The 15127-nt window shown below is 41.4% G+C and overlaps 2 protein-coding genes across 2 annotated transcripts; both read left to right on the top strand.

Annotated features, from left to right (window-relative positions):
- Positions 1-5212: 5212 nt before the first annotated feature.
- LOC139416166 (keratin-associated protein 9-8-like) lies at positions 5213-5893 on the top strand. The gene is made up of 3 exons (XM_071164936.1): positions 5213-5393; positions 5477-5530; positions 5682-5893. Exons 1-3 carry the CDS (start codon positions 5213-5215, stop codon positions 5891-5893), a joined length of 447 nt encoding a protein of 148 aa, XP_071021037.1.
- A 2605-nt stretch (positions 5894-8498) lies between these two features.
- Positions 8499-11218, top strand: LOC139376683 (Krueppel-like factor 2). Its single transcript, XM_071119573.1, has 3 exons — positions 8499-8905; positions 9188-10118; positions 10241-11218. The coding sequence occupies exons 1-3, from the start codon at positions 8828-8830 to the stop codon at positions 10414-10416; spliced, it is 1185 nt and encodes a 394-aa protein (XP_070975674.1). The 5' UTR covers positions 8499-8827; the 3' UTR covers positions 10417-11218.
- The last annotated feature ends 3909 nt before the right edge of the window (positions 11219-15127 follow it).

Here is a 15127-nt window from a genome sequence, read left to right as displayed (position 1 = left end):
AGCAGGTGTTTCCAAGAAGTTTAACAAAGACATAAAATATGCACCGTGGGGGCCCACTTTATCCAAACCAGGCATTCATAACTCTCAGACAGTGAGAAAGTCAGAGCTGTTTCAAATAAGAAATCAGGACACAGATAACATGATTCAGCCTTTTGTAGAAATGCTTTGACATTGATCTCATTCACTTTGTACATAACCTGAGCCTTCTTTTTTTTTTAAAGCTGAAGAAGATGCATGGCAGCTTAGATAGTAGACCCTAGGGCTTCAAGTCCAGAGTTGTAAATCTATGTCAAAACTATGACATGGACACTGATTACCACATGTGTAAACCATCGCTGACACAAAGTGACATCACTCAAAAACACGCAAAAACATACTAAGTCAAAACCATTGGCCATCAAGTGATGTGGTGCTGCTGCCTTGGGACACTTAAAGTGCCTAAACGTACGGACACGATTATCAGTGAGGGCTATGAGGACAGATGCAGGTGGTTCAAATAGCAAATATACTCGTTCACTTTAATGAACCACATCGTTTGGAAACACAACACGGAGGACAGAGATGGGACTCTCTTCAAGAAGATATATTGATTCTCATATGACGTGCCAGGAAACTGCCTCTATGCCAGAGCTGTAAAGCACGTGCTGCAACCTCACATTCATATGGTGACCAACTGGGAAACGGTGTTCAACATGCTATCCATTAATAATACAAAAGATAGTGTCTGGGAAGTTAACTGTACATGGGAATGTACTTTTTTTTTTTGATTTTACAATGCTTAGCAGAGTATGTCATGTTCTGTCCTGTTGTGCCACAGCGAAAGCAGATAATTAGCTAGAAACCCAAATGTAGCATGAATGACTGGAGATATCTCCAGTCATTCATGCTACATTTGGGTTTCTAGCTAATTATCTGCTTTCGCTGTTGGATGGCACTTGAATAATTTACATTAAGACACCACTCAAGTAGCCTTCCCTCTGAAAGGTATGTGCCTACATTCATGTAGCACTAATCACGCTTAAGCACCGGGCAGTGAGTCATATTCCTCCTAATCGCCAACAGTTTAGGGTTTTACCATATCAGGTCATCTATCAGAAGTTGACACTCAGGGCCAGTGAAAAAGTTCATGCTTGCTGTCTGATACTACTATGTAAGTGCTTCTGAATCTTGGACTGTATGTCGAGATTGGCTTTGTGCTCTGCAATACTGAAATTCCTTATAACCTAAATAGGTTTTCAGAGATAAAAAAAGGTCAGACAGGACATCATTCTAAGGAAACAAGTGAAATTGGATACACATGTGGTAACAGCTGTTACCAATACCTGTTAGCTATCAACAAAAAGATTGATACCTACCCTATGTGCTCTCCTATAGTAACTTTCATGGATAGATATAAATAAGTGAAACATTTCGAGTAGCCTAGTGACCGTAATATTCTATGGGTCATACAGATGCTTTGACTTGTGAGTCACTGATACAACTGCTCATCACTAATGTTGCACATCAATCTAACCACTCTACCAATCACGAGTTGAAGGATATATCAACTTATGTCCTGGTAGACGTGCAGTTTTCACCAACCGTCTTATACACTGGAAACAATGTCTGGCCGCCAAACAAAAGTTTGTAGAACATTGTTGCGAAACCTGATTTAATAGAGACATCCTTTCTAATGACGTTGGAATGTCACACATGTACGTACAGCATATGCAAACCACATCATCCCAGCCTATAATTAATACACCAAATTTATGTTGGCCTGAGGAAAGAACACATTGTGAAGTACAGATTAAAGCCTCACCGAATTGAGGTTGGCCTGAGGGAAGAACACGTTGTAAAGCACACTCCCCAGTCCCTGCCGGTGACAAGCGCAACCATAACATGATGCTGCCATCGCAATACTTGAAAATAAAGTAAGGATGTATGAAAGGAGCAAAGCCCAGATATAAAGGAAAACCCGCCTCAGTCTTCTGAAAACCTACAGTGCCTTCAGAAAGTATTCATACCCCTTGACTTATTCCACATTTTGTAGTGTTACAGCCTGAATTTAAAATGGATTCAATATAAAATGTTTTACCCATCTACCCATCATACCCCATAATGACAAAGTGAAAACATATTTCCAGAAATGTTTGCTAATTTATTTAAAATGAAATACAGAAATACCTTATTTACATAAGTATTTACACCCCTGAATGAATCCATTGTAGGAGCACCTTTGGCGGCGGTAACAGCTTTGAGTCGTCTTGGGTATGTCTGTATCAGCTTTGCACGTCTGGATTTTGAGATTTTCTCCCATTCTTTCTTGACGATTTTCTTAAGCTCTAAAATTAGATGGGGATTGTCAGTGAACAGCAATATTCAAGTCTTTCCAGAGATTTTCCATGGAATTCAAGTCTGGGCTTTGGTTTGGCCACTCAAGGGATTTCACATAATTTTTCTGAAGCCATTCCAGCATTGCTTTAGCAGTATGCTTGGGGTCATTGTTTTGTTGGAACGTAAATCTTCACCCCAAGTCTAAGGTCGATTTGCACTCTTGAAGCAGGTTCTCATTAAGGATTGACCTATATTTGGCTCCATTCATTGTTCACTCTATCCTTACCAGTCTCCCAGTCCCTGCAGCTGAAAACCATCGCCATAGCATGATGCTGCCACCACCATGCTTCACGGTAGGGATGATGTTAGAAGGGTGATGAGCTGTGCAGTGTGTGGAGACTGTTGTTCTTCTGGCAGAGTCTGGGTAGTTCTATATTTTTTTCCTTTTCCCAATGATGGAGACCACTGCGCTCTTGGAAACTTTCAATAGTCTAGATATTGTTTTATACCCTACCCTTCTTGGAGATCTATGGACAGTTCTTTGGACTTCACGGTATAGTTTCTGTTCTGACATGCACTGTCAACTCTGGGACCTTATATAGACAGGGGCGTTTCTTTCTAAACTCAGCAACAATTTAAAAAAATCTAAAAACACCATCTCACTGTCAACTGTGTTTATTTTCAGCAAACTTAACATGTGTAAATATTTGTATGAACATAACAAGATTCAACAACTGAGACATAAACTAAACAAGTTCCACAGGCATGTGACTAACAGAAATGTAATAATGTGTCCCTGAACAAAGGGGGGGTCAAAACCAAAAGTAACAGTCAATATCTGGTGTGGCGACCAGATGCATTAAGTCCTGCAGTGCATCTCCTCCTCATGGACTGCACCAGATTTGCCAGTTGAGAGTGTTACCCATACTCTTCCACCAAAGCACCTGCAAGTTCCCGGACATTTCTGGGGGGAATGGCCCTAGCCCTCACCCTCCGATCCAACAGGTCCCAGACGTGCTCAATGGGATTGAGATCCGGTCTCTTCGCTGGCCATGGCAGAACACTGACATTCCTGTCTTGCAGGAAATCACGCACAGAACGAGCAGTATGGCTGGTGGCATTGTCATGCTGGAGGGTCATGTCAGGATGAGCCTGCAGGAAGGGTACCACTTGAGGGAGGAGGATGTCTTCCCTGTAACGCACAGCATTGAGATTGCCTGCAATGACAACAAGCTCAGTCCGATGATTCTGTGACACACCGCCCCAGACCATGACTGACCCTCCACTTCCATATTGATCACGCTCCAGAGTACAGGTCTCGGTGTAATGCTCATTCCTTCGACGATAAACGCGAATGCAACCATCGCCCCTGGTAAGACAGAAAACCGTGACTCGTCAGTGAAGAGCACTTTTTGCCTGTCCTGTCTGGTCCAGCGACAGTGTGTTTGTGCCCATAGGCGACGTTGTTGCCGATGATGTCTGGTGAGGACCTGCCTTACAACAGGCCTACAAGTCCTCAGTCCAGCCTCTCCAGCCTATTGCGGACAGTCTGAGCACTGATGGAGGGATTGTGCGTTCCTGGTGTAACTCGGGCAGTTGTTGTTGCCATCCTGTACCTGTCCCGCAGGTGTGATGTTCGGAGGTACCGATCCTGTGCAGGTGTTGTTACATGTGGTCTGGCACTGCGAGGACGATCAGCTGCCCGTCCTGTCTCCCTGTAGCGCGTCTTAGGCGTCTCACAGTACGGACATTGGAATTTATTGCCCTGGCCAAATCTGCAGTCCTCATGCCTCCTAGCAGCATGCCTAAGGCGCATTCACGCAGATGAGCAGGGACCCTGGGCATCTTTCTTTTGGTGTTTTTCAGAGTCAGGAGAAAGACCTCTTTAGTATCCTAAGTTTTCATAACTGTGACCTTCATTGCCTACCGTCTGTAAGCTGTAAGTGCCTTAACGACCGTTCCACAGATGCATGTTCATTAATTGTTCATGGTTCATTGAACAAGCATGGGAAACAGTGTTTTAACCCTTTACAAAGAAGATCTGTGAAGTTATTTGGATTTTTACGAAATATCTTTGAAAGACAGGGTCCTGAAAAAGGGAGTTTGTTTTTTTGATGAGTTTAAATCATGTCCAGACAATTGAATTGGCCACAGGCGGACTCCAATCAATTTGTAGTGATCTTTCAAGGATGATCAAAGTAATTTGGATGCACCTGGGCTCAATTTGGAGTGTCATAACAAATTGGTATGAATACTAATGTAAATTAGATATTTCTGTATTCCATTTTCAGTACATTTGCAAAAATGTCTAAAAACATGTTTTCACTTTGTCCTTATGGGGTATTGTGTGTAGATGGGTGAGACAAAAATAAATGTAATGATTTTTTAATTCAGGCTGTAACAAAACAAATGTGGAATAAGTCGAAGGGGTATGAATACCTTCTTAAGAAACTGTAACCCTGGGATAAAGTTGTATTTTTCAGCGGGACAATTACACATTTTTTTATACCAAAGACACACTACAATGGCTTTCCAAGAGATGCTGAGTGTTCATGAGTGGTGCAGTCTCAATACTGTCTTAAATTTTCTTGAAAATCAGAGACAAGGTTTGAATATTGCTTGCCCATGAATGACTCCCAACCAAATTTACTGAGCTTGAGAAATTTTGACAAAACCATTGGATAAATGTTCCTCTAAAAGTTATTCAAAATGATTCACAGCTGTGATGACTACCAAAGGTGCCTCCACCAAGTATTATTAACTGTGATGACATATGTGTGACCACCAAGTGTGTTCCACCAAGTGTGATGACATATGTGTGACCACCAAGTGTGTTCCACCAAGTGTGATGACATATGTGTGACCACCAAGTGAGTTCCACCAAGTGTGATGACATATGTGTGACCACCAAGTGTGTTCCACCAAGTATGTTCCACCAAGTGTGTTCCACCAAGTGTGTTCCACCAAGTGTGATGACATATGTGTGACCACCAAGTGTGTTCCACCAAGTGTGTTCCACCAAGTGTGTTCCACCAAGTGTGACGACATATGTGTGACCACCAAGTGTGTTCCACCAAGTGTGACGACATATGTGTGACCACCAAGTGTGTTCCACCAAGTGTGTTCCACCAAGTGTGACGACATATGTGTGACCACCAAGTGTGTTCCACCAAGTGTGACGACATATGTGTGACCACCAAGTGTGTTCCACCAAGTGTGATGACATATGTGTGACCACCAAGTGTGTTCCACCAAGTGTGACGACATATGTGTGACCACCAAGTGTGTTCCACCAAGTGTGACGACATATGTGTGACCACCAAGTGTGTTCCACCAAGTGTGACGACATATGTGTGACCACCAAGTGTGTTCCACCAAGTGTGACGACATATGTGTGTCCACCAAGTGTGACGAGATATGTGTGACCACCAAGTGTGTTCCACCAAGTGTGTTCCACCAAGTGTGTTCCACCAAGTGTGATGACATATGTGTGACCACCAAGTGTGTTCCACCAAGTGTGTTCCACCAAGTGTGTTCCACCAAGTGTGTTCCACCAAGTGTGATGACATATGTGTGACCACCAAGTGTGTTCCACCAAGTGTGTTCCACCAAGTGTGACGACATATGCAATCAATACTTTTTTTATTCAATTTGGACAGTTTATATTTCTTTCAACTTGAAAATGTGCAGTATGTTGTGTAGATCTATAGGAATTAAATTAAATGTATCCCCTTTTGAGATGTAATTTTGAGGCAGAAAAATGTGAGGACTGTGCAAGTAAAATGTGAAGACTGTTCATCAATGCACTCCCACTAAATGCAGTGAGGACTGGAAGTGTAGAGAGAAGTAGATGTGTCTAAAGGTGCAGGTTTACTGGGAACCTTTAGAAATATCCTACAAACCTCAAGATGAGCAGAACAATGTTTCTAGAATCTAGCAAAAGCTCAATAAACCACAACTATGAATTGCTATCTAGGAAAAAACATATGTATTAGGTAGGTACAAATAAAGGTACAAATAAAGAAAACAAATACATGTTTGTTTACTCCAGTCTATTCTAAAACGTTGTTGCGACACCTAATAGAGTGAAACAATAGGTATGACATTCTTACTAATGATGTTGGAATGTCACACATGTACCTACAGCGTATGCAAACCACATCATCCTCGCCAAATGCAATAATAATATGTACCATACAACATGTTCTTTCCTCAGGTCAAATAATATGGCCTATGGCCTGAGGAAAGAACACACTGTAAAGTACAGACTAAAGCCACACCCATGTTTCTTTATTTGTATGGTTGTTGTTCACAATATAATTGATATAATAGAAGTGTAACCGCTGCTCCTTCGTGCCACAATCAGATCATTTCTATATGTTCTTTATATCTCTCATTTGTTGAAAGACTTTATAAGGGTTTTCATGCATGGTTGACTAGGGGTGTTTAAATTGAGGAACAGAAGCAGTTACCATGTTTTGGTAACTGGTTTGCTGGGAACTCTTGAATAAATAAGAAAAAAGTAATTGGCCAAAACCAAACTCTGAATTGCCAATCAGTTAAGCCAAAATGTAATGGCACAAAGGAACCAACATTAGCAGGAGCACTTTGGCATTTTAAATGAGTCCTACAAGATAAACAGGCAAATAAAACTTTAAATGGCAGTGGTTACTCGTTGTAGACTTACGACATCGGAAGGACCATATTTGGTTGGTTGATTAGGGAAACTCAGATTACTCATTACATGGTGTTTATGGTTTAGGTTTAGAGGGATGTGGATTATGTAAGAATGATGATAAGGTATTCATTTACTGACCTTCCCCAACTATTCACTGTAAACAGAAGAACAGATAGAAAGTGAGAATAGTTTTCACACATGCACACAGTTGACATAGAACCAAAAACACTTCCGCCCAATTGTGAGAAAGGAAAGGTATCATCCTGGTACACCTGCATGGATATGGATGTTACAATATACGTAACAAAACAATTATCTGCATTTAGCTGAAGACTGTTTTGTGAAACTGGCGCAAGAAACCCGATACCAATGTGAATGCATCGCTGGACAAAGCAGGCTCAGCAGCCGCTCATTCAGCCTCATTATTTGCACATGAATGGGGCTTCATGGAGGTTAAACGCTTTATTAGCGCGTGTTTACGGGAGCGTTTGAAGAGGTGAACAGTTTCTGATGAAGGCCTACCTGGCGCCTGGTGGCTGCGCCGTTTCGAAAAGCCTGTTGGGTAACTGGGTTTATCACAGGCTGATAATGATTGGCAAATGACCTGAGAAGACCGAGGAGTTGATCAGGTGATGAGAAGCCAACTGATCTGCCAAATTAAAGGTATTATATATAGGCCTATGAGAAAAACGAATATGGGGTTATTTTTTTATATATATATTTTTTTTATATATACTTTAAATGTGACTTTATGCAGTGTATTCATATTACAACGTTTAGTCTATTATCGACAACGCAAAACATTACCAATAGCCTATCCTGTAGGCCTTACCTCACGTGTTGTCCTAAATATGCTGCTCGGAGAACATCCATGCATATGCACCTTGGACATGTCTGTCATATGTGTTTGGAGATAAAACATGAGTGTCGGTTTTTGTGTTTGTAGATTATATTTGGTTGAATGATAATATATTTAATATGAATTTCCTAATGTTAGCCTATTTTGAAAGAAAAGCTGTGCTTAATAATATTCTATCCAAATGGGTAACTTTGTCTCTAGTGTTCATATTTTGGTTACCTTACCCTATTCGTGACACATGCATTGACATTTCATATATCGTATGCTACTCTGATTATTACCTATGCATAGTCACTTTACACCTACCTACATGTAGATATTATCTCAATTACCTCGACTAACCCGTACCCCTGCACATTCTCTCGGTATCGGTACCCTTTGTATATAGCCCCGTTATTCTTATTTTATTGTGTTACTTTTTTCCCTTGAGTTTATATAGCATTTTTTTAAAACGTTTTTTTTCTAACTCGACATTGTTGGTTAAGGGCTCGTAAGTAAGCATTTCACCTGTTGTATTCGGCGCATAATATTTTATTTTATTTGCCATAATGTGTTAATTGCTTACTAGATGAAGTTCTGCAAGGGGCGGTCTTTGCCTAGCGCGTCATTACGTGTTATACTTGTTAAACTCGTTTCTATGCAGGAAGGGGCGTGTGTATATGTGGCTTTAAGACTTTAAAGCTCGCACGAGCGCATGAGGGAAAGCAAAGAGACTGCAAGGCTCACTGGCTTAATATAGGTGCCTGTTTCCTCCGCTTCGTACAATAGGTCCAGCTTTTCAGCTACAATATTTATAAGGTATATAGGAACTCCTACCTATCAAATTTGCACATGACACTGAAACACTATTTCAAGTGAGGAGATATAGTGATTTACTACTACAACTAGTTTCTCGCGTGGACTTTACATCGCTTTTGCTGATATTCATAGACAGAAAGAACGAAAAAAACTAATTTATTTTGTCATTACAACGTATGGAAATGTCCTTAACCGGGACCATTTTACCATCCATCGCCACATTTGCGAACCAAAAGGAAAAATGCTGGGAATATGTAAGTATACTGGTTTATGTATTCAGAGATTTTTGGGGTTGTTTTACCTGTCGTTTATATATGAATCTAGTATATATTTGGTGTAGTTAGAATAAAGCAATAGCATTTCAGTCCAGATGTAGAGTGAACCCATATGTTGTATCAATTAGGTTTCTTACTTATTATTTGGTTACATATTGTTTTTACAGTTTTTTTATGTAACAAATATGAATGTTCCATTTTTTTGTACAGAGTTTTTTTTTTACATGATCTTTTCACTAATGGCATATTGTACTATTACAGAGGTGGAAGGGCGAGATGGACAGGTCGGTTCATTCCAGCTGTGCCGTGGCTGAGGGCATGGACATCTGCATGGGCATAAAAGACGAAGAGGAGCTAGATAAATTCCTGGATCTGGAGTTTATTCTCTCTAACTCCACTGGCACAGACAGCAGCACTCCATCCTCCGGGACAGAGGGAGAGTACAGGCTAGCAGAGCAGAACAACATGTACCACTCCGTGATGCAGTCTACCTACACGGTGCCCGAGATAAACATTCCACCTCCGCCATACAACAGCCTGATGGCTGAGCTCCTGCGCAATGAGCTTGACAGCAGCTTCTGCCACCAGCCCTCTGGCAACAGCGTCCATGGGAGATTTCTAGTCAGTTCGTCTGCTTTCCCAAATCAGGACTTTCCAGACAACATTAAGGTCGAGCAATCCATGGACAGTTACCGACCAGTTATGGAAATGGTCCCTCAGAGCTGCCCAAAAATCAAGCAGGAGGGGAATGTTTCGTGCATGATGTCCTTCGAGCATCCGAGACTAGCCAACTCTCCGCAGTCTGCGGGGAACATGACACCACCTCTCAGCCCAGACGACCTGATGAGCTCCGAGTGTCAGACCCAGATGTGCCACTCCCTGACTTTCCCGCAGAGCTACCGTTCCGCAGCGTGCTACCCTCACTCTCACCCTCCCCCACAGATGCAGCTCTCGTACCAGAGCGCACACCAGTTCGGGATGTACGAAGACGGAATGGGTATACAGCACACCAATCAGAGAGCGCTACTCACTCCACCGTCCTCTCCGTTGGAGATGATGGACTCAAAGCCAAAAAGGGGTCGGCGTTCCTGGCCAAGGAAGCGCACAGCGAGTCACACTTGCACTTTCGCTGGATGCGCGAAAACCTACACCAAGAGCTCGCACTTGAAAGCGCACCACAGAACGCACACAGGTAAGGAACATTCCTCAATGTCTTTGTGCTTATTGGAAACTAGAAATATTTGGCTATATGTTGCAAATGACTGTATTTTCTGTCAGTATACCCATTGTATTTTCCCCTTTGTCGTTCAACAGGAGAGAAACCATACCATTGCAGTTGGGAGGGTTGTGGCTGGAAGTTCGCCCGCTCCGACGAGCTGACGCGCCATTTCCGTAAGCACACTGGACACAGGCCGTTCCAGTGCCACCTGTGCGAGCGCGCCTTCTCCAGGTCCGACCACCTCGCGCTGCACATGAAGCGACACATGTGAGAAATCACATACGATTGAGGACTTTGCCAAATGAACCAAGAACGACATCAAGAAAGATATCTCCAAAAATATGTATTTTGTATTTTTGTTTGTTTATTTAACGTTTTTTGAGGAATAGGAAAACAGCATATGAAAATAAAACATCGTCATAGGAATTCTATATACAAATACTATTTTAAAAATATGTAGCTGGTACTACTTTGTTATTTTTTATTGAATAATATTTTGTAAAAGGCTTTAAAAAGTGCATTACACGGAGTTGGCATTTGTGAATTCAAGTCAACATATCAGGTTGGCTCTAAGTACACCCCTGACACAACTGGAATCTTACAATAACATTGTTTAATATGATGTGTTTTGATATTCAAGATAGTGCCTTCTATTATATGCATCCTACGAGTGCCATATTTTTTACTGGCAAAAAAGCAACGTTTATCTATGTGTTATAACTGTAAACAGCACATGAAATAAGCTTTAAGACAATGTTTTGATCTAAAACTGCCTTTCAGTCTTCAGAGGCTTGAATTGAATGTTCTGTGTGTGCATTTACCTGTTGAATAACATTTCATGTCAGGGTCTTTAAAACTATGGAAATAAGAGTAACCATCTCAACATGACAAAGGGCTAAAAGTCTTGTGACTTAATGTTCTTTTTGGTTTTCTGAGTAAATGTATTATTGCCATGTAAATATATTTTATATAATGTAAATAGTTTATTTTAATGTACATATTAAACTAATTGAACAACATAATTCTTCACTTTGAGTAAAAATCCTTGTGGCTTTGGAAAATGGAGCAGCCCTGACATCTGTGTATCATTATCACACCATACTGTAACATCACACCAGTCATAAACTCCTCAACAATACATCCATATCTTTACATCAACCATGATCTTTACATGAACCATGAGCCAGCTATCCTATAGCATCAGTTCAGGCATGAGCAGTTTATAATATGATTTCTGAGTGCAGGGTTTTCCAGCTGTCACAGGGCCACTGCCAGAGTCTTGCGGCTCATGCAGCCTATAAATACAAACATTACATTTACATAATTATAGAGATTCAATATAGATGTCCCCTCTCTGGGTCTGGGCACAGGGGCACACCGCACTGAAAGAGGAATCCTGGTCGCTGCCTAAATGACAAGACCCAATGGGACAGGATGGAAAGTTCAGTGGGGATGATAAGAGAGAGTGACACAAAGGTTATACATCTGGTAGCCTGAATGTGAGTCTCACAATGAATGTATTCTGTAAAATCAAAGCTTTCACTTCAAGTAGTCCCCTGGGTTAGGTCTTATTGTCTTGTTACTTCAATGTTCATAAAGCATGAAGCAGTATTAAACAGCTATCACTTAAACATGGTTGCATATTCTTAAAAGTGCATTTTTACGTTGGTATGCTACCCAACAACAAAGCACCTCCACTGTGGAAGGAGAAAGATGTTAAAAGAAGAGGCTCAGAAAACCAATATTTTACCCATGATCCATCTCTTAATCAGGGGCCTTCAGCCTGTGTATCTGGGTCACATGACAGCATCCCTGCACAATAAAGTTAGGTGTAGTTGCCTTCAGAATAAACTCCTATTCACTGTGTTAGGGGCCTAATTATGTCATTTGACTACTGTATGTGTAAAAACAGGCAGAGAGGGAGAGAGAGAGAGAGAATTCACTGTGTTATGGGCCTAATTATGTACTTTGGCTACTGTATGTGTAAAAACAGACAGAGAGAGAGAAATAGAGAACGAGAGAGAGAATTCCCTGTGTTATGGGCCTAATTATGTACTTTGGCTACTGTATGTGTAAAAACTGAGCGAGAGAGCGAGCAAGAGAGAAGAAAGGGTCCACCTTTGTGAACTCTGAAAGTCCACAACAATTTCTTCACATTGGCTCTATGGGGAAGCATAAAAGAGAACCCTTTTCTTAAAGTGTTATAACTTTTTAGGGACCGCATCATATTCTGGATGCCCCTGCCAGTTTAGAGAAAAGAGGAAATAAGAATGCCTCTATGAATAGCCCATATACTCAAGTGAAAAATGGAACATTCTCATTTCACTTTTTGCTCTTCGTGTAATAATAACTTCTGGAAGAGAGTGTGGGAAGATTGAACCATGAGTTAGGGCTCAGAGGTAATATCATATGGTTTATCCATTCGGTCAGCCATGCCTGTCTATCTATAAACAAAACAGATAGCATGTTTTCCGCATGCATTCATTGCTATCTGGTTTCCCCTTTAGAAGTCTCAAATTACAGGCTTTACTAAATGTTTACATTTATACCTCCTCACATATACAGCACAGTAATTCAGAATAATCTCTGAATCTGAACGATAACCCTCAAGTTACTCTGCTCCCGTTTCAACCGAAGATGATCTGTATTTCCTAGTATGAAACCATTCATAATCATAACACGCAGCATTCGCTGGCTCTTTGCCATGGCACACCTGAAACTCCATGACAGAGATCAAAAATACCATTAACAGAGCCAAGACAACCAAATTCTGCTCTACCTACTTTATTTGTGAATTAAGAGGGTGTATAAGAGCTGTAAAGGTCACAGGAGGTTATTATCATAGTTTGGGGACTAATGTCAACATGATATAAGCAGATATCTCTTAAAGTTACCATCTTTTATGCAAATGTATCTAGGCCTATTCACATTTCTTTCATATTAGATATACTTTAGTCTGAAGTGAGCACATTCATCAGGTCAGAGAAACTGTCCTTATCAAGCAGAAATACTTTACACAGAGTATCTTCAAAAACAACAGCATCATTTTAAACAATTCTACAAGGACGGTTACATAAAAAGGCAATAAAGAAGTAAGTCCGTAGAGAGAACATGGAGAAGACAGCTTTTTAAAGCTCTACAGTACAAGCTAGATACGTATGTTTGAGCTTTATATGAAATCTCTGAGAGAGTATTAACTGCTGAAAATCAAGGGAGCAGTTCAGTGTGTGTGTGTGTGTGTGTGTGTGTGTGTGTGTGTGTGTGTGTGTGTGTGTGTGTGTGTGTGTGTGTGTGTGTGTGTGTGTCTGTGTGTGTGTGTCTGTGTGTGTGTGTTTGTGGAGATACATATCACAGTTGGCCCCCAATGGGCAACAGAACACACACAAATGCCCAAATTTCAGTTTCCAGTAATAACGCTCAACAGGATATTCACCAAGACTTTGAGAGACACAACAAGCCTGGCCTCCATATTCAGTGTAAAGCCCCAACATCTTATACTAAGATCCTGTCTGAGTCAAATGTATAACATCGATTATACCAGGAAAGAGTTGATCTCCTAGACTTCACGGCAGCCAGAAGCCAATTACCATGTGTGGGAAATGTGGGAATGTCAAAGGATGAGTACACCATCTACTGGAGCTGTTTGGAAGCTCCTCAGTGGAAGATACTCATCTGGTCTATGGATGAACAACATGGATTAACATTGGTACTTACTAAATACAGTCCTATGTAGAATGATACTGTGTGGAGTGAAAGAGTGGGGTCCTTTGCCAACAGACACATGGTGAGCACAGTCACCACTATGCACTTGAGGCCGGAAATAAACAACTCAATTTGTAAGGCACTTGATATATACAGCATATTTTTGTTCATTGATAAATATGTTCATGTCTCGGTTGATTTCGGGAAAAACACTTCCATACCAACATCAACTTCGTTGTATATTTACGATACAAAAACCATCTCCCCTCCCCAGCTGTATGTAGCGCTAGTACTGCTTCAGTGCATACCACAAGATATATTTCTCAAAGATAAGCATCAGACTAATGGTGAATTATATGGAGTGACAGAGTACCAGAGAGGGTCCATCTGGACTGTTTTAGTCAGCATTCCTCCCCTGACAGTCAGTCCTATTGGAAAACATGAACACTTTCCCCTGGTCTGTACCACAACATTCATGGGTCAGCCAGGCCAGGCAGCCCTGCTCTAGAGCAGCAAGCCCCACTCCTTCCCTCACCAACAGCTGATTAAATAGACTGGGCCAACGGGACTGGGTCTGCTACTCCTCAGGTCCAGGGCAGATTATTTATTAACTATGGCAGATTGGTTAAAGGAGAGGGGGTTTTCTTAACTGTTTTCCTAGGCTTTTCTAGCATTGGGGTGGCAGGTAGCCTAGTGGTTAGAGTGTTGGGCCAGTAACCGAAAGGTTGCTAGATCGAATCCCTGAGCTGACAAGCTAAAAATCTGTCATTTTACCCCTGAACAAGGCAGTTAACCCACTGTCCCTAGGCCGTCATTGTTCTTAACCGACTTGCCTAGTTAAATAAAGGTTCAATTAAATTCTAGCTCTTGGAACTAAGGCTGAAAAACATAATGGCCCCCAGCTAGCTGTCAGAGAGTTGGGGTCTCTATGTATCGGCCCCAACAGGGAGAAGGCATACGGGAGATCCCCTTACAGATACCTCTGACAACTATGGACCCCCAACTCCCCTATAAGGGTGTGTGTGTGTGCACATGTGGAGTGTAAGCATTCTCCAACATCATGAAGCATTAAACTAGCACTGGAGACCCTCCACAGCTGGCATGGGATATCCCATTATTTCCAGAAATTCTCTTTAAAGAGGGGGTAGCACAATTGTCCTAGTGAAAACACGTGCTGAAATATGCTGCTAGTGACAACATGTGCAACCTTTCTGCTCTTAACATGCCATGTTCTTGTTAAGAAAACGTGTCAATTCAGTCACTCGTTGAAAAAGTAAAAG

Source organism: Oncorhynchus clarkii, chromosome 1, assembly GCF_045791955.1.
Source record: "Oncorhynchus clarkii lewisi isolate Uvic-CL-2024 chromosome 1, UVic_Ocla_1.0, whole genome shotgun sequence".
NCBI lineage: Eukaryota > Metazoa > Chordata > Actinopteri > Salmoniformes > Salmonidae > Oncorhynchus > Oncorhynchus clarkii.
This window is presented reverse-complemented; position numbering and strand designations above follow the sequence as displayed.